Here is an 18106-nt window from a genome sequence, read left to right as displayed (position 1 = left end):
GCTAGACCATGCTAAGTGCCATGTTCAAAACTTTCTTCCAAAGAAGCCTCATCCTGCCACACTTTGACAATCCTGAAAGTAAGTTTTCAGTCCAAAATATTTGTAAGTCCTTTATTTGACAGTGGGAATATACATCATGTGAATCAGATCTAAATGTATAGAAAGAAAGAAAGAAAGAAAGAAAGAAAGAAAGAAAGAAAGAAAGAAAGAAAGAAAGAAAGAAAGAAAGAAAGAAAGAAAGAAAGAAAGAAAGAAAGAAAGAAAGAATCCCAGTACTTGATTAAATATGTCTGTAACACCAAACAATGCAGCTGCAGCCTTTTTGAGAACACTCAAATGAAATTGAGAATGTTTTAGATGTATCATTAAAGAGTGTATTCTCTTGGAGAAGCATAAATGTAAATTATTAGTACAAACTTTAGAAGCAACGTTACAGGACTACATTTCCCAACATGCAGTGATGCAAGCACTAACTGAAAGCCAACCCTTCTCAGCAAAGTAATTTCCAGTAAGCAGCAAGAAGAGGAAGGCATGGGACAGAAATGCTGTTGGGTCCAGGCTACCAAGTGCCAACTGCTGGTGGCCAGTCTTTTTGTCATGGTAAAGAAGTGGGGAACTGTGCAGAAATTGTGTTGACTAAACAGATTATCTGTATTATTCATAGAGGTGTTAATTTAATTTTCTTAACAAACATTTTAATTTCAGTTTTGCAAATGTAGAATGTTACACGGCAATGTGTCTTGAGCTGTTATCTCTCCGTTGCAGAAATGTCTTTTCTTCTCAAGTTGCACTATCTCTCATTCTCAATATGCTAAGGGGGTCCTTGAGAACACCACAAGACCTCTTTTGCTTAGAAAAAAATGTGTTGGAAAAGCTTATGGTGACCTTTACTTCTGAAATATTTTTCCTGATATCTGAGGAGGTACAGTCTTAGATTATTTGTTTTGTTTTGTTTTAAATCATCTAAAACAAAACTTTGTCCTGCATGCATTTGTTTTGAATAGGAAAGTGGACCATATTCTAATCTTAGTTTTTCTATATTCTTAATGTCACTATAGTGAAATAATTTGATGATTTTGTCAAAGTGTGCAAGATAAGCCTGTCCCAGGATTGTGCATTGGTATGGGAGAGAATACACACTCCTTCCTTTTCTCCAGGGCTTTTTTTCTGGGAAAAGAGGTGGTGGAACTCAGCGGGTTGCCCACACAGTGGGCAACTCTTGGTGGGAGGTGGTGCCCCTAGTACCACATGTGCGCATGCAAAGTGCACACACGCTCCCAGGGCCAATGACGTCACTTTGGGTAAGCTGGAACAAGGAGGGAGTTTTTAAAAGTTTAAATCGTCCTCAGTGAAAATGGTCACATGGCTGGTGGCCCCACCCCCTGATCTCCAGACAGAGGGGAGTTTAGATTGCCCTCCGTGCTGCTCCAGCAACGCGGAGGGCACTCTACCTCCCCTCTGTCTGGAGATCAGGGGGAGGAGCCACCAGCCATGTGACCATTTTCAAGAGGTGCCGGAACTCTGTTCCACCGTGTTCCAGCTGAAAAAAAGCCCTGCTTTCCCCTAATCTTTACACAAACAATAGACAGCCATGCAGGTAATTAAGGGACTAAAAGATGTTGCATTAACTGGCAAGGAAACATAGTTGTCTCCTTTATCCTCGTGACCCACATCCTTCGTAGAGCTTAGGAAGAGTCCCATTATTGGTTCAGTTCTGCTAGTCGGCACACACACACACACCCCTAGTTGTGACAGGCAGCAGCACAGGATGGAGAGATCAGACTGATCAGGCAGAAGCTCCAACTTTGGCTAGTCTTTCAGGTCATGCAACTGGGGCTTCCTTTGATATGACCTGCAATTTTCCTTATACTTGCAGGGATTCCTGTTTCTCCAAGTAACTGTGTTTGGGGCTAGAAAGCTGGAGTATGTTCATATGTTGCATAATGGTTCTGCTCCAAGACTTCAGGTGTGATTAGCATCATATTAGCATAGCATGAAATAGGTCTGGAAAATACTCAGGCTAGACCAACACTGAACTAGTTAGAAAGTGGAGTAACAGTCCAAGTTTGTGTAGGTTTACCTGTATTTACTCAAAAGGAAGAAAATCTGAGTGTAAGAAGATCCCCCTAAAAAGTTTCTACACATAACTGTGTAAGTTGTATGTTAATTTTTCTTTCCGGTAAATAGATAGTCTGAAGAAATATATTCCCAAATACGTATCTATGAGATTGCAGCCTGTAATTCTTGCTTTCCTTTCTTTTTTCAGCTGCTTGGGCTATCAGCAGCGATACTGACCATTATTACCTACTATGAGAAGCGCTTCATTGTCATAAATGAAGTCTCTTTGGAAGCAAACCCCATCAGAACGTTCCACAGTTTAGGTAAGTGCTGGAAATGCTGAGAAATCATAAACCTAGAGGAGCGTTTCTATTTCATACCATGGAGGAAAGTTGTTGGATGCTGAGACAGGAAATGGCAGTGCCATTGGTATGGGGGTGACAGATATGACATATGCCAATAATTACCTCCACAGAGCTGCCAGCCAGGTTCTGGGCCTGGCTTGCTCCCAATGCGGCTGGCTAAGTTCTGCCCTCATCTCTCTCCCCTGTTTCTGATCCCTGGCACTCCCAACGACTCCACATGCTCCTGTTGTGGAGTTTTGGGCACGCAGGTCAGAAAGGTTACCTAGCCCAGTTTAAATGAAATTCCTGGATGTATGGATACAACATGGGGCAAGTCTTGGATATTCTCTGTTTTATCTCCATTAGAGTTGGTGTATTACATTAGTTTAGAGGATGTATTATGATGTAGCAAGTTACTGGTTCAAATGTCATCTCAGCTCAAACACACTAGGTAGTAACTTCAAGCTCATCTCGGTCTCAGTCCCCCGCCTGCAATATGTGAATAATAATACTGGCCTACTTTACAGGGCTGTTGTAAGGTTAACTGTGACAATGTAGATGAAGTGCTTTGAACACTGAAAGTGCTATATTAATTAGAAGTATTATTTTTAGAGCAGCAAACTTTAATCCCTTTAACTAATAGATTCATCAGCTGAAGTTTTGACTGATTGATTAATGCAGTCCAATTTTAATTCATGGACATACATTTTAATTGGTGGAGTTGAGATTTATTTTTAAGACTATTTTGGATTTGTGGTTCACTAATATAGGGAATGGGAATTAATAAAATCATCTTTCCTTCTAATACATAAGTAAGTGCCATCAAGTTGCAACCGACTTATGGCAACCCCGGCAAGGGGCTTTCAAGGCAAGCAAGAAGCAGAGGTGGTTTGCCTTGGGGGTTGCCCATCCAAGTACCGACTCTGCTTAGCTTCCATGAACTGATGAGATCAGGCTATACCATGATGCAATCCCGCCTTTCGTTCCAATACAGAGTGGCAATTTTCTAAAGTCTCAGAAAGACCGCCACACTGAAGTTTAGTAATATATAAATATACTTCAGTTGAATCAGCTAAAATCCTTTAAAATTAAACAATCAGTAGGCAGCGCTAATCTTTTTTTTCCCTTTCATCTACCAATTTCTGTAGGCCAAAAGACCATAAGTGAGAGGAAACCACAGTTAGCCAGGTGCAGATCTGGGAAGTAAGGCGGGGCCTTTCATTTGGTAACTAGAGCGCACTCTGCCACACGTCCTGTGCAATCATTGTTCAGGGCATTCCTCTGTTTACAAGTGGGAAAATATTCAATTTCTTTCTCTCCACTGCAAATAGAATGATTTTGTTGATAGCTTCACTATCTCCTCATGCACCTCAGTTAAGTAGTAGGTTGTCTTTCTCAGAGAGTCAGAGTATTAAGAAATTAATCTCCCTTATATGCAACTGTTTCTTGGGCAGTTATGCTGAGGATTGGACAAGACAATGGAAACAAAACAGGCTGTGACGCCATAGGGGGAGTCTTTCTGTAATGTAGCTCTGTCTTTGGTGAAGGTAAAAGTTGCAATAGGATAGTAATCTAATTTTTCAAATATGCCAGTGCTTTGGACATTTATTTGTACATTTACTCCACTCTTCAGTTTTGTATGCTGGAATATGTCTGAGTAGCATCCTGGTCATTGCTGCTATATTGAGTGTTGTTGCCACATGGAGAGACCTGGAGAGTGCTATGGCAGTGGTAAGTAGGCTTAACGTGGGTCAGAACTGGGGACTGGCAAACTTATCAGGTTAGGACTTGTATTTGTTTGCCATCGTGCACAAAATAGAATTTCAGTGTTCTGGGAAATTCTAGTCAAGCCTCCTCATTAATACATGCAAATTAAAGGTGCATTGCACAGTACTAGTGAGGAACAGCCAAAATATTAATTAAAACTGTTAGAAGGATTTATGTTTTACATCTTTAAAAATTCTTCAGTGCATAAATGCAGATGTGTCCAGATACTTGTCTAGATCCTATCAGTTCTACTCCTCAAAATCCCATTATAATAATTGTAAGTTTTCAGACACAGGTGTACATATATCACCCTGTGCAACCTGTACTGTAACTAAAAACAAACTGCTTCTTATAGAAAAATTACACACTACAAATTAATTTATGCCTGTTAAGGCATAGTAGAGGCAAGCTGGAAGGAGCTTCTCCCCCCACCCCAAACATTTCTAAAACATAACCTTACCTATTAATGTAAGCTTGTGTGTTATTAGAACAGGAAAAATAAAGGATTTTATATACAAGAGTCTGGGAAAGTTTCTTGTGCTGCGTATACAAAGGTGCTTGCATTGCTAAGGGACTGCTAAATTTTGTGAGTCAAGGAGTTCATCCAAACTGCATGGCTGGTTTCCAGTTCTGCCTCCTAATGCCTCATGCCAAGAAGTTATTTGGATGCTTTAACAAGTCCTTCCGTTTTATTAACATCTGCCACCCAAGATGTAAAGTTTTAAACTGCATATAAAACTTAATAAAATATGCCTTTGGTACATCTTGCTTCATGTCATTCATACTTTTTATGTAGGTTTAGTTTTTATTCTTATGTCCGTCCAGCTCTGATCATAAACTTTCTAAGTTCAAATGATCTGAGAGTTGGGCTTTTTCATCTGATCAAATCTGAATGTGTTTTTGTAAGATAAAGGTCTTCTCAGTTGTTTTAGGCATCTGGGAAAATGTTTGCTATCCATTTTCACACACCCTTAAATCATGATAAGCATGTGCCGATAGAGCCACTCATCAACATCCATAGATGGCAGAGTGCAGAGGCCTGTGCTGGCAAAGAGATACTCAGGAGGACAGGGTATGTAGTGCCACTGGCACCCATGTGCAGCCCTCCCAAAGCAGCATGAGTGGAGCTTCTGCCTCCCCACCCATGGTTATGTGTGACACAAACTTTTCCAAACATTTGTGGCACATCAGGGAAGGCTCACTGTGCCTCCCAGCCAAGCAACAAACAGGTCATACCCAGGCCTGCCCTATCTTACCTCCTGCCGCAGCTTGGACAGGTGCAGTAGTGGCAGAGGGGAAGGAGGGGAATCTGTGCCAGGAGAGGCAACCCTGGGTTAGGGGACCCTTGACCACAGCAGGGAGAAAGAGATGGGATGTTCTATGGAAAGTCCAAGAGTGGCCCTAAAGAAACCAACTGGCACGACGTTTTATTCCTACATTTAAATCTTCATATTCACAGGCATGCGAAACTTGTAATCACAAATTTTACATAGACTTTGTTAAGATGTAGCAGGAACGAACTATCAATTTTTATATATTTTAAGAAGTTGTTTCAAATAGATAACCTTGTATGATGTTTGAAGTTATAAGATGACTTGTCAGCCGAGAATGTGATCCCATCTCAAGAGGGACAGTTGCTTAGTGTTAGGAGATTGTTTTGAAACACTAAAATTTGAGGAACTGAATCAATCAGGAGCTTCTTTGTGGAAAGGGCTCCTTGCCTTTGAGTAAGATACTTTCTTGACTGTCTTTCTTGACTCATGTAATTGCTCTCCTTTAATGATCTGTGTAGTTACAATGGATGGTATGATCTTCTGTTGATTTTAACAAATTATGAGCCACTGCCCCACCCGACACCCTGCAAAGACTTCCACCGTCTTGTCACACCCAGGAAACCTTCCACCACCTGGCTTGGGGGCTTGAGGAGTTCGCCCTAAGCCTCAGATATGAGGAGGGGAAGGGGTTCTGTCACTTGTTCCTCCTCCAACCCACTAGGTCATGACACACCACATGCCAGGTCATGCCAGCACTCTCCTCCCTGGCCTCACTGGGAGAACTCCATTTACAGCTCTCTCCCCTACCCCTTGGCCAGTGCTTCCCCACCACCTTCCCCATCCCCACCTGCCATGTGTTGGTGGGATAGGCTCATGGCCCATTGCACTCCCCCATCCAGCCTTTCCCCCAAGCCCCATGGCCAATCACCTGTCAGCCTGGCCCCTAGGCCCTCCAACTGCCTCCACTGGGGCTCTGCCCTTAGTCAGGGCTGTGCCCATCCGGACACAACCTGGGATGGTCATTCCTGGCCTCCCTCACCACCACCATGGTCATCATGACTGGCTGGCCCTTCCCCAGCCAGTCAGTGGTGGAGGTTGCCTCCAGCCGCACCTGAGCCCTCCTTGCTTCCACCCTTCCCTGTCTAGGGAGCTGGTTCGGCAGTGACAGCTCTCTCAGCCCCTGAGCTTGCCAGCCAGCAGACTGAGCTGGCGCTGCATCGGTTGGGCTTGGTTGGATGCCAGGTTGGCCCGTGTGGGTTTGCTGCAGTGGCGAGGACTTGATTGGCGGGTGGAGGGCAGATGCACTCAAGCACATTCCCTCTTCCTGCGAACAGTTAATTTATAACTTAAGGTCTCTCTCCCCTTGGGATCTGATTGGCACTGTTCAGGAGAGTAAGCCGCTGGGCAAGCCTGCAAAGCAAGCAAGTCCAGCGCCAAACGTATGAAACAAAATGAAACACACAGACTTTTTAGTGGAAGGGACTCATTTCACTTTCATTTCCCAGTTTTGGTTCACTATTCCAGAAACTGCTTAAACAAGCCAAACTAGTGAGTTCTGTGTGTATTTTCAGTTCATTTTTTCCATTATGCACCTCCCCACCAGCGCTGTTTCACACAAAAGCCAACCAGATGCCACCAGAAAGCCCCACAACCGGGACAGAGATGGTGTCTTGTCCTCTTTTTGTCCCCAGCACTAGCATTCAAACATTTACTGTCTCTCAACATGGAGACATCTGTCAGGGACTGCCAACTTAGATCCCAGGAACTTCACTGCATGAGCCCTTGGATATATGAGTTAAAGCTTTATTGAGAATCTAATAGTACAGCACTGCAGACATTTCTTGTCAGGAATAACTTTTCCCTCCCCCTACTAGGCATATTAAACCTTTCAAGCACAACCCACTCTACTCTAACCTTCCCCTTTAGCTAGGTTCCCATCTATGCAGAAAAGGAAAGTAAAGAGAAAGAAAGTAGAATTGTTATGACTAGTTCAGTTCTTCTCAAGCCATCTGGCCACATCTCCTTAGCAACGCTGATAACCGCATTCTTCTTGGCAAAACTGATAACCGAACTCCCAAAGTGCTGCTTCTCCAGCATTCCCAAAGTATGTCACAGAAGATCAGGTCTGCAGCTCAACAGAGAGCCCCAAATCCCCAGAGTATGGCAGGGACCACAACCCTGACAATATCATGGCTAACAGCTATTGATGAAATTAGCCTCCATGATTTTTTTCTGATCTCCATGTAAAGTCAACTAAATTAGTGGCCATCAATACATGCTATGCTGCTGAATTCCACAAGTTAATTAGATTACAAGTTAAGAAGTACTTCTTTTTGTCTGTCCTAAATGTACTAATGATCAACTTCATTGGATGCCCATGAATTCAAGTATTATTCATTTATTTACATTATTTATAGTCTGTGACTCAAGGTGGGTTATGCAGAGTAAATCAATACAATCAATGGGATTCTAATATCCGATAAACAAAGCAATAGTATTTTTATAGTTGAGATTTAGAGCCCGCCAGAGAGAAACAGTTCTCTCTCTCCAAATTCACCACCCTATGCATAAAAAGAGGCATTTCTGGCACAAAACTTTTATGAGGAGTACACACACAAAATCCCTTTTGCCAGAATACAAAATCTACACGAGTTTTCTTTGAAAGACCCAAGACATGCCCATTCATATTTATGTAGCTTTCCAACAAAAATGGAATCCAAAATTGGATTGAGCACTCTGACATGTATTTTGTCTTCCAGTGAGGAAAGTCATGATTTTCCCTTCCCTATTCTTATATTGGCACCTGAAACTTATAGGTAGACAAGTAAGGGATCTATTGCTGTGGCAACTCAAAATGGCACTCAAGCTCTGGTTGCTTTTTAAAGTTTCAGGATGTGTAGACATTATTATTGAGTTGGGAGGGTTCCCCTAAATTATGCTGCTTTGCTTTTTCTGAAAACCTGAGAATTTCCCCAAGTTTTCAGAATCCCCACTGCATAGATTTTGATATCTGCATGGTGGCCAGACATTAAAAACGATGATACTAGTGGAATTTTGTTCTGAAATTCCATAATTTCCCCCCATCACTCTATTCTTGTATATTTCTATCCAGTTTAACCATCTTATGAATTCTTCCATGGAGGAAAATATTGTATTTGGGAACCAGCCATCAGAAGATGGCAAGCATGTTGTAAGAAAGTAGCTACAGTATAATTTGATTTTTGGAAAGTGGCTGCTATTGCAATCTGCAATACAATTTGAGTGGGGAAGACAGTTATCTTTTTTGCTAGTCATAAGACAGTAAAACTGGAAAGGGCCTGAATGTTATTGAGTCCTATCTCTTGTTCTGTAGCAAAATACTTCATATCTAAAATATTTGTCTACAACAACCAGACTTTAATGTACTGCAAACAGAAACCAATGGGAATACTGCCCACAGGATAGATTAGTAGACATGCATGTAATAAAATTGGCTATTGAGACAGATGACTAAGATTTAAATCAGTCTTTCCCAGACTGTTGATGCCTGGGGCAGAAGGATATTTTTACAGAATAAAATTAGAAGCACACAAGAGACAGACAGACAGACCTCAAATTCAAACAATGGATCAAACCCTTCTTGCAATTGCAGGATAGCTCATTTAACATTGTTCTTGGCATTTCCCATTCCCTTTTTACATGGTCAATTAGAATAAGAGTGGGAATTAGGGATTATTGCAGAATCTTGATTCTTGTTCCCCCACCCACCCACGTTTCTCCATACATGATGATTCTCGAATGTATTTTTTTTTAAAAAATCACATTAGATAATCATTTCAAATCACTATATATCAGAAATCTTTATTGAAAATTTGGTGTTCTGATTATCTCTGACTCATGGAATGACACAATTAAAAGAAAAATTTCCTTGTGTCTATATTGAAGAACTTCAGTAAACGATTGGGTGATTTTGTGGGAACCTGAAAGAGTATGCTAAAAAAATCCATTTGGGCCTGTAGTCTGCCTGGATTGTGGAGAGGTGAGGGACAATCTTCACTGGTATGAAAGAGACCTTTTTCTTCTAACTCAATTAATTCTTCTCTGAAAAAAATCCTCATAATTCAGTGTAAATTTGTGGAATTGAATCTGCAGGAGTCGAGAGAGAGTCAATCCCAAATGGGATGAAATTAGGAGAATCTTCTCTTCCTTTGTGAGGTCCTGCTTTCTGGATAATGATTATGCTTTCTGGATTCACTCATGTCTGTAAGCTGCAGTGCATCTCTTATTAGGGAATCCAAGTGCTTCCTTCCTTACATCATCATCCTCACCTGAAACATACACGTGCATTTTGTATATTCATGCCCAGTTCTTCATTCCTTTCTCTCCCTTCCATTGAAATTTAGATTATAAATTGCATAGAAAGTGAAGTTTTGCTAATGTTATTTGTTACAGCACCACATACATTGATTATGCTATATAAATAAGTAAATCTTACTATATAGTTGAGTAAGCGTGTTTCAGACGACTCACTTTATAACCTGGTGCACCACCAGAGGGTGCTGCTGCAGAGAAAAGCCCAGGTAACTCACCATATCGCTCCAGAAAACATGCCATGGTGGGAAGCCCAGGCAAGGAACGGGAGCGGAGCAGGTGGCAATACTCTCCCCATGCCTTAACCTGGCTGGTATTAGGTGCGGAGCAGGTGGCAATGCCTACCCCCCCACACCTTAACCCAGCTAATATTAGGAGCGGAGCAGGGGGCAATGCCCCACCCTCATCCAGCTGGTATTAGGAGTGGAACAGGTGGTAATGTCCACCACCACCTTAACCCAGCTGGTATTAGTACTAGAACAGGTGGCAATGCCTGCCCCCTTCAAGCAGCTGGGATTAGGAGTAGAGCAGGTGGCAATGCCCGCCCCTGCCTTAAACCAGCTGGTATTAGGAGCAGAGCAGGTAGCAATGCCCGCCCCCTACATTAACCCAGCTGATATTAGGAGCAGATCAAGTGGCAATACCTGCCCCCCTTCAGCCAGCTGGGATCAAGAGCGGAGGAGGTGGCAATGCCCACTCTTTGCCTTAACCCAGCTGTTATTAGGAGTGGAGAAGGTGGCAATGCCCACCCCCTCCTTATCACAACTAGCATTAGGAGTGGAGCAAGTGGCAATGCCCACCTCCCACTGTAACCCAGCTGGTATTTGGAGTGGAGAAGGTGGCAATACCCGCCCCCTTCACCCAGCTGGGATCAGGAGTGGAGCAGGTGCCAAGGCCCTCCCAGTGCCTTCAGCTGGGTGGGATCAGCTATACAGCAGGAGGCAATTCCCTTCTTCCATTCACCCAGCCTGGACAAGAAGAGGAGCAGGTGGAAATGCCCACCTCCTTCAACCTACTGGAATAAGGCACTGAGCAGGCGGCAATGCCCACCCCATCTTCACCCTGTCAGAATCAAGAGCCAAGCAATCTCTACCCCCCCTTCAACCTGCCAGAATGAGGAGCAGAGAAGGTGGCAATGCCCCCACCCCCTTCACCCAGTTGGGATCAGGAGTGGAGCATGTAGCAAAGCCCACTGCCTGCCTTCATCTGTCGGGATCAGGTGAGAAGCAGAAGGTAGTGGTCACTCCTCCCTTCACCCAGCAAGGAACAGGTGGCAATGCCCACCCACCCCTTCACCCAGCTGGGATCAGGCTTGGAGTAGGCAGCAATGTCTGCCCCCCTTTAACTAGCTGTAATCAGGTGCAGAGTAGAAGGCAATGCCCATTTTCCCTTCACCCAGCTGGGATCAGGAGTGGAGCAGGTGGCAATGTCTGTCCCCCTTTACCTGGCCTGTATCAGACCTGCAGTAGGTAGCAAAGCCCAAAACCCCTTCATGATGCTGAGATCAGGTGTGGAGCAGGTGGCAATACCCATCCCACTCCTTCAACAGCCAGGATCAGTGACAGAGGAAGAGGGAATGCCTGCCTGCCCACTCTCCCTTTTCTAGAGCCCGTTGTATTTTTTCCCCACAACGGGCTTTGTTTCTAGTAAATAAATAAGTCAAGAGCAGGTCTCCACAGAGAAAAATGGATCTGAATTCCTGCACAAGTATTCTCCATTCGGTCACTAGAGGGCATTTTAATTCCTTTTTTTAAATGTCTACTGTATCTTTTCCTGCCCTCTGCCACCACTAATTTCCTCTGTTTACTGTAACTTCCAATGTTAGACTTGGTTATACTCTGCAGATGGAAATTTATCTGTGTGCATGGAGAAAGACTACATATTACATTTTAACATGGGAGTTGAATTTGCAGACAGATGAAAAACAACATTTAAAACCTTTTTGGAACTGCACTTGTTGGGCCATTGAAATAAGAGGCGCCTATGGAGCAATCCTAAGCATGTCTTCTTTGGAGTAAGTCCCATGTTGTTAAATGGGGCTTACTTAGGGTTGTGGGTTAGGAAATAACTGGATCTCTGGAAGAGGAGCATGGGGATGGCAGAGTTTGAGGGAAAGAGATGTGATCACAGCAAAAAGGATGTGGTGCTAAATAGAGCACCTTCCAAAGCGGCCATTTTCTCCAGGGGAACTGATCTCTCTAGTCTGGAGATCTGTTGTGATTCCAGGAGAATTCCAGGCCCACCTAGGCTTACTCCAGGGTATGTGTCATTAGGATTTCATTGTAGGGGCACAAAATTCTGGGGACCCTTGTGTTGGGAGGACAGAGAGTTGAACAAGACGTGGCTGAAGAAAAGTAGAACAAGGAGAGAGAATCGCGGTGAGAACTGGCAAAAACCAAATAACCCGCGATATACGGACTAAGATGTAATAGGACACAGTCAATAGAACAATAAAGCGAAAAAGACAATAAATCCTTCTGTGGAAAATATTCTAATATAGAAATGTTTAATTCTATGTCTGTCTCATAAGGTCTCTGTACCCAAAGTGAGTTAATTCTTAAAGTGCAACTGCAAAATGGTGAAGGATATACACACTGGAAACACAGAAGGATTTATTGTCTTTTTCGCTTTATTGTTCTATTGACTGTGTCCTATTACATCTTAGTATATCGCGGTTATCTTGTTTTTGAAGAAAAGTAGAAGCATACCTGTAATCAAGTAACTTATGTGTGTTCTTCTGAACCTTGAAGGGGTATAGAGAGCACCTTTCTCTGGGGGTCCATGGTGGCTCTTACCAGTAGTGTGTACTAGCATTGTGGTTATCAGTTAATGTATTGCATTTTACAGGTAGACAGGTGGATGATTTATGCCAGGGGTCCCCAACATTTTTCAGCCTGCAGGCACCTTTGGAATTCTGACACAGGGTGGTGGGTGCAACCACAAGGCATCAGGGAGTGAGGTTATACATAAGTCTCATTGTAAATCTTCAAGATTTCAAGCAGAAGCCCTGTTAAATGGGATACCTTTTAGAATTAACATGTTTAAAAGTATTTTTTTGCATACACACAAAATAAGTATACATATTGAACTAGCTAAGAAATCCTCATCTGGCAACATCCGTCTTCATTTTACAGGTATCTAACATACTTATGCAAACAGAAAATTTTAAAAATGCTTCTTCTCTTGGCTACCATTTATTTGAGCCCATCTCTCATAAGCCCAGCCATTTTTAACCTTAACTGTTACTTGTAACAATGACAGCCAGTACTGAAGTACTGAAGAGCTAGTGAGAGTTCCTTGCACATGGGTACCGTATGAGAGAGATTCTGGCTAGATTTTGACATATTTTGATGTATTGATGTTATTTTCAACTTCCACCTAAATTATAAAAATATATTAAAACTGGGAAGATCAGATGGTTTCAACAGCAGTTCCAGTTAGGTACAGTAAGCGTTTTAGCTGTGCAGCCCTATTGTGTTTAGTCAGAATCAAGTTTCACAGTGTTTATAGAATATTATTCGGCTATTTGCACAGGTAAAGTACTTTACATAAAGCCAATGTCTGTAATATACCATAAACATCAGAAACTCAAAAAGTGACACCTGTCTCCACCCACTTTCTAAAAACACTTGGTGAGTTCCAGGAAAGGTACCAGTGGGTGCCATGGCATCCATGGGTACCACATTGAGGACCCTTGCTTTAGACAGTTGCAATTCTTTATTTCTAACCAGCCCTACAAAGACCAAGTCTGAATTAGAGGCACGTTGTTTGAATATTCTATATACAGCAACATGATTAATACTTTTCTTGGGAGGCTGCAGTAAACACAGCTCACATTCTTGTCCACAGTGGTGTGCAGGTAAATCCCATTAATTTCAATGAGACTAACAGTCCCATCCTAAGAAGAGATACACCCTTCTGAGGTTCTTGACTTCAATTGACTTAGAAAGATATGACCATGCTTAGGATGGCACCATTAGTTACATATATCCCTATGCAGGTTTGCAGGGACCTGTCATCTTCACAGTGTAGGATTGCCAGCTCCTGGTTGGGAAATTCCTGGAGATTTGGGGGGAGGGGCTGGACAGGGCAGGGCTTGGGAGGGAGAGGGACTTCAGCTGGCTATAATGCCATAGAGCCCACCTTCCAAGACAGCCATTTTCTCCAGGGGAACTGATCTCTGTCACCTGGAGATCAGTTGTAATTCCAGCCACCACCTGGAGGCTGGCAACCCTATCACAGTGGTGTGACGTGTAATTCCAAGCTAACAGATCTAAGGTGGCTAGTACTATTAACAGCTGTCACAGTCAAGTAATAATCCAGATCTGGAACATGAGGGGCCAAATACTGGTTTGCATCAACAGGCCTCTTCAAGACCGTGCATAGATGTTGTACCTGCCCACATGCAGAGGGGGGGAGGCTGCTGTTCCCTGTCCTTGCAGTCCTTGTTGCCCACAGTTCTGATTAGAGAAAACTGGTTCTTGACCAAATGGTGTTCAGTGCTTTCTGTGCACAGCTAGTGGCAGAACTGCTAGCTTTGTGAGGGGACCCTTTGTGTACTTATTGTTATGCATTGCTGGCATTAAATGAGGATAGATGTACAGAGTAGCAATGTAAAAAAAAACCCTCAGGGTGACCATTTCAGCAGGCGATTGGAAGTATGAGATTGGGATAGGAAGTGGCTGTCTTTCTCATGTGTCTGGCCTCAAGCACTGAATGCAAGTTATGGAAACCCTTCAGGCTGGATCTACCTGTGCAATAGAATGAGGTAATTTTGAAGCCGTAGAGTTCTGAGATGGTTGGATGAACAGTAGGATTTTAGGCTGCAGAACCTGAAAATTCTCTGATGTAAGAAAACTAGCACAATACTGAGAGGGCTGGATTGGAACCACGTTTTAAGGTATGTTAGTTTTTATATCTGTGGAGAGCTGGTGGGGTACACAAAGAAATGTTTTTTAGAAAGTTCTTATCACCTACAGTCTGAAGTGGTACTAAATTTTTAGAAAGCAACTTCACTCCCGTTACTCAACGTGTTTGTAGACAGTTTAAAATCTTTTCAGAAGAATTGTGCTGTTTGAAAAATCAATTCTATTTCAGTGATTAAAAATTAAAATCCACAATGCCTAACTGTTGACAAAGTATACCTCCTGGCAGATGATTAAAGCAAGCTGTCTTTGCTTTAGAGCTCCCAGAGGTGTAACTGGCGGTAAATGTGTCAAGCATTGGTAATGGCATAAGAGCCTCCTTCAGCATGTCTTATGTATGAGAAGTGTTTCTCAGGCTGCCTGTGTTCACATTAGTTATGCCACCCTCTTTGTCTGTAAGAAAATCAGCCTGCCTGTGTGCTTAAAGCAACAGTTTTGAAAACAGCTTGTGTGAAGATAGCTCTAATCTTGTTCTCTTTCTATGGATAGTTTGAGACTGAGCCATCTGATTGATTGATTGATTATTTATTTATTTATTTATTTATTGATAGTCCACCTTTCTCAGTGACACTCAAGATGGATGGCACAGTTTAACTCAATATGATTGTCATGATCTAGCTGTGCCAGTAAGGCCTAGCAAGGCCTCAGAAGCCTGTTAGCAGTGGGAGTAGGCCTGCCTACAATTCCCAGGAGCCCCAGGGCCGTTTGACACCGTTTTTGGCCAATCAGAACACAGGGGGTGGGTGCTATATAAATCTGGGAGGGAGAACAGGGAGCAGGCCAGAGGAGGTTTCTGCTAGGTGGTTTCTTTTAGGGAGAAAGGCCTTCATCCAGGTAGGGTGAGAAGACAGACCTGGCAGACAGAGGGACAGTGAGTTCAGTTGCGCTAGGGCCTTTTGTTTATTTTGCTTTCACCCAAGGCACCTTGCTTGTTTGTTTGGTATTAACTGACCTCCTTGTAAATAAACCCTTTTGTTTGTTGTTACTCTGCTGGGTCCTCACGCCTGTTTATTGGCCATGCTACGGAGGTCAGAAGGGTTGGGAGGGTACTCTGGGCCTTCCCAAGGGTCCCTAAATCCCAGAGTGGTGGCAGCGTATGGTGGCTCACCCTACCTGAGGCATGACAGTGATCAACAGCTGGGACATTCACTAAACAGTGCAATAGGGTGTGTAAATGCAAATTTGCAGAGATTCAAAAACAAGCAGCAGTTTGATACAGAGCTGTTTCAGCTGAAACAGAGCATAAGCAATAAAAGCTGACATATTAAAAATGTGGAAACTGTTTAGTAGAAACATATTTACCACAACAGACAGTACACTGTAGTATAGTCCTTATCCTTTTACCAGTGCATTGTATAGCTTGCAGAATGCCAGGAGAGTGGGAGCCCTCCTAACCTCATCAGGCAGGCTATTCCATAAGTGGGGGCCAGAACAGAGGATGCCTGCATACAGTGCCTGTTCAAGCTGTTGTTACCCTGTGCAATCAGGAAGACACTCGTATACTAGACACATGTCTGTGTGAATGATGCCCACTTCCTACCTAGATCCGAATGTGCTTTGAGGGAGCCAAGTATAAGAGAGGCTGCTTCCACATGGAGATTTTTTTTTCATCTTAAGCATCCAAACTGGGGCATGTAGGGTTGGGAGACATCCACACAATATTGTGCTTTAATTGTTTTCCACTCATCCTTTCCCCATCTTCAGTGTACTCTCCCAAGGCTGGTTTGCTTCAATCTTTTTGGAAAGATTATCATACCATCTGGACAGGAAAATGCACATTTTCAAAGGTCCTGCTCACCTCAGATGTATTTTCCTTCTGTCAGCCTCTCATGGCTGCCATTTTCCCCATCATGCAAGAATTTTTTAGAGCTTTTTAAAAAAAAAATGGTTGCCCTGCCCTGGATAACCAAGGCAAGCCCAAACTTTTCTATCTCAGAAGCTAAACAGAGTTGGCCTTGAAATCCCAGCAGGGGTCGCCATAAGTCAGATAGGACAACACTCACCATCACTTCCACCCCCCCCTCCAAAAATAGTTAACTGTTATAGTGCTATAACAATATGGCAGTTTACAATTTACTCATTTTTTTACTTTTAAATATAACTTTATTTAAATATGGATACAGGAAAGGTATACAGCACATATAAAAATACAGATAGTAATTCAACTTATATGATATAATCATAACTTGTTGACTATGATAACTGTACATTATTCCTGACAAAATAAATTCAATACAAAGATCTTGCCATTAATAAACAATTTGTTTGGATATGTAGAGATGACAGTTAGTTATTATCTACATATTAAAAATATTTTGATATAGTTGGTTTGGAGGTTGCAGCTCTTTACTAGTAATATATTCAAAAAAGGCCATCATTTGTCATAAAATTGTGTTGCATTTGTAGATATAGTTTTTCGTTGCAGATTTTTCATTAATTTTTCAATTATGAATTGGTCCAAAACTTTTTAAAACCACTGACTAGTAGTAGGGGGTATTTGTTTATTCCAATGTGAGGCTATTAATGTCTTTGCTACTACAAGCAGGCTGTTTATTAGATCACATCTTATTGTTGGAATGTTGATATCTTGCCAGAATCTAAAAAGATTATCTGAGGTTTTAAAGGGATTTTATAATTTATTTGTTCAATTTGTTGTAAAACTTCTTCCAAATTATATATTGATTATGGGGCACTGCCACCAACAATGTGCAAATGTACCAATGTTACCACACTTCTTCCAACATGTGGGTAGACTGGATGAGAAAATTGCAGATAATTTTTTGGTGTGAGATACCAACGTGTCATGATTTTGAAAGTTTGGAGCTTCATGTTTATTGCTTGAGAATTAATCAGATTTGAAGACCAGATTCCTTTCTTGCATAATAGTTATATTGCAGTCTTGTTGCCATTTATTTTGGAAGCTAAATATTTTGGTTTTATTAAGATGTATAAAAATTTTAGAAATTAACCCTTTTTTCTTTGTACTATTCAAGTCTAAGATTTCTTCAAATTTTGTCTTTGGTTTGCGTAGTATTTCTGTTAGTTTAATTTGGTTTGCCATGTGTGATAACTGAAGATAAGTGAACCATGAAATATTTTTATTCAATTTCTTTTCTAACTCATTTTTAGTTAAGAGGCCTATATGCATCATTATATCAATTAATCTTGTAGTATCAAATAGATTCCACTGATTACGAGTGGATTTTTTGTTTCCTGGAGGAAACTATTCCTGTGATAAGATAGTGGAGAATTTACTCATTTTTAAAGCCCTCGGTAGGGGAAAGTACAGGGGGAATGATGGCTGACGAAGAAGAAAGAGTCCACAACATTCCCATGTGGAATCTGCATTGTCAGTGCATAGGCCTCTGAATTTGCAGCTATGATAAAT

General features: G+C 42.1%; 1 protein-coding gene across 1 annotated transcript in view; it reads left to right on the top strand.

Annotated features, from left to right (window-relative positions):
- Nucleotides 1–523: 523 nt before the first annotated feature.
- Nucleotides 524–18106, top strand: part of TSPAN32 (tetraspanin 32) — a 63096-nt gene continuing 45513 nt past the window's right edge. The window contains exons 1-3 of the mRNA XM_054972604.1: nucleotides 524–600; nucleotides 2267–2381; nucleotides 4036–4133. Of these exons, the coding sequence (XP_054828579.1) occupies nucleotides 532–600; nucleotides 2267–2381; nucleotides 4036–4133 (282 nt within the window). The 5' untranslated portion in view covers nucleotides 524–531. The remainder of the gene's footprint in view (nucleotides 601–2266; nucleotides 2382–4035; nucleotides 4134–18106) is intronic.

The sequence above is a fragment of the Eublepharis macularius genome, chromosome 2 (genome assembly GCF_028583425.1).
Source record: "Eublepharis macularius isolate TG4126 chromosome 2, MPM_Emac_v1.0, whole genome shotgun sequence".
Lineage (NCBI taxonomy): Eukaryota > Metazoa > Chordata > Lepidosauria > Squamata > Eublepharidae > Eublepharis > Eublepharis macularius.
Note: the sequence above shows the minus strand (reverse complement) of the source record. Positions and strands in the feature narration are given on the sequence as shown.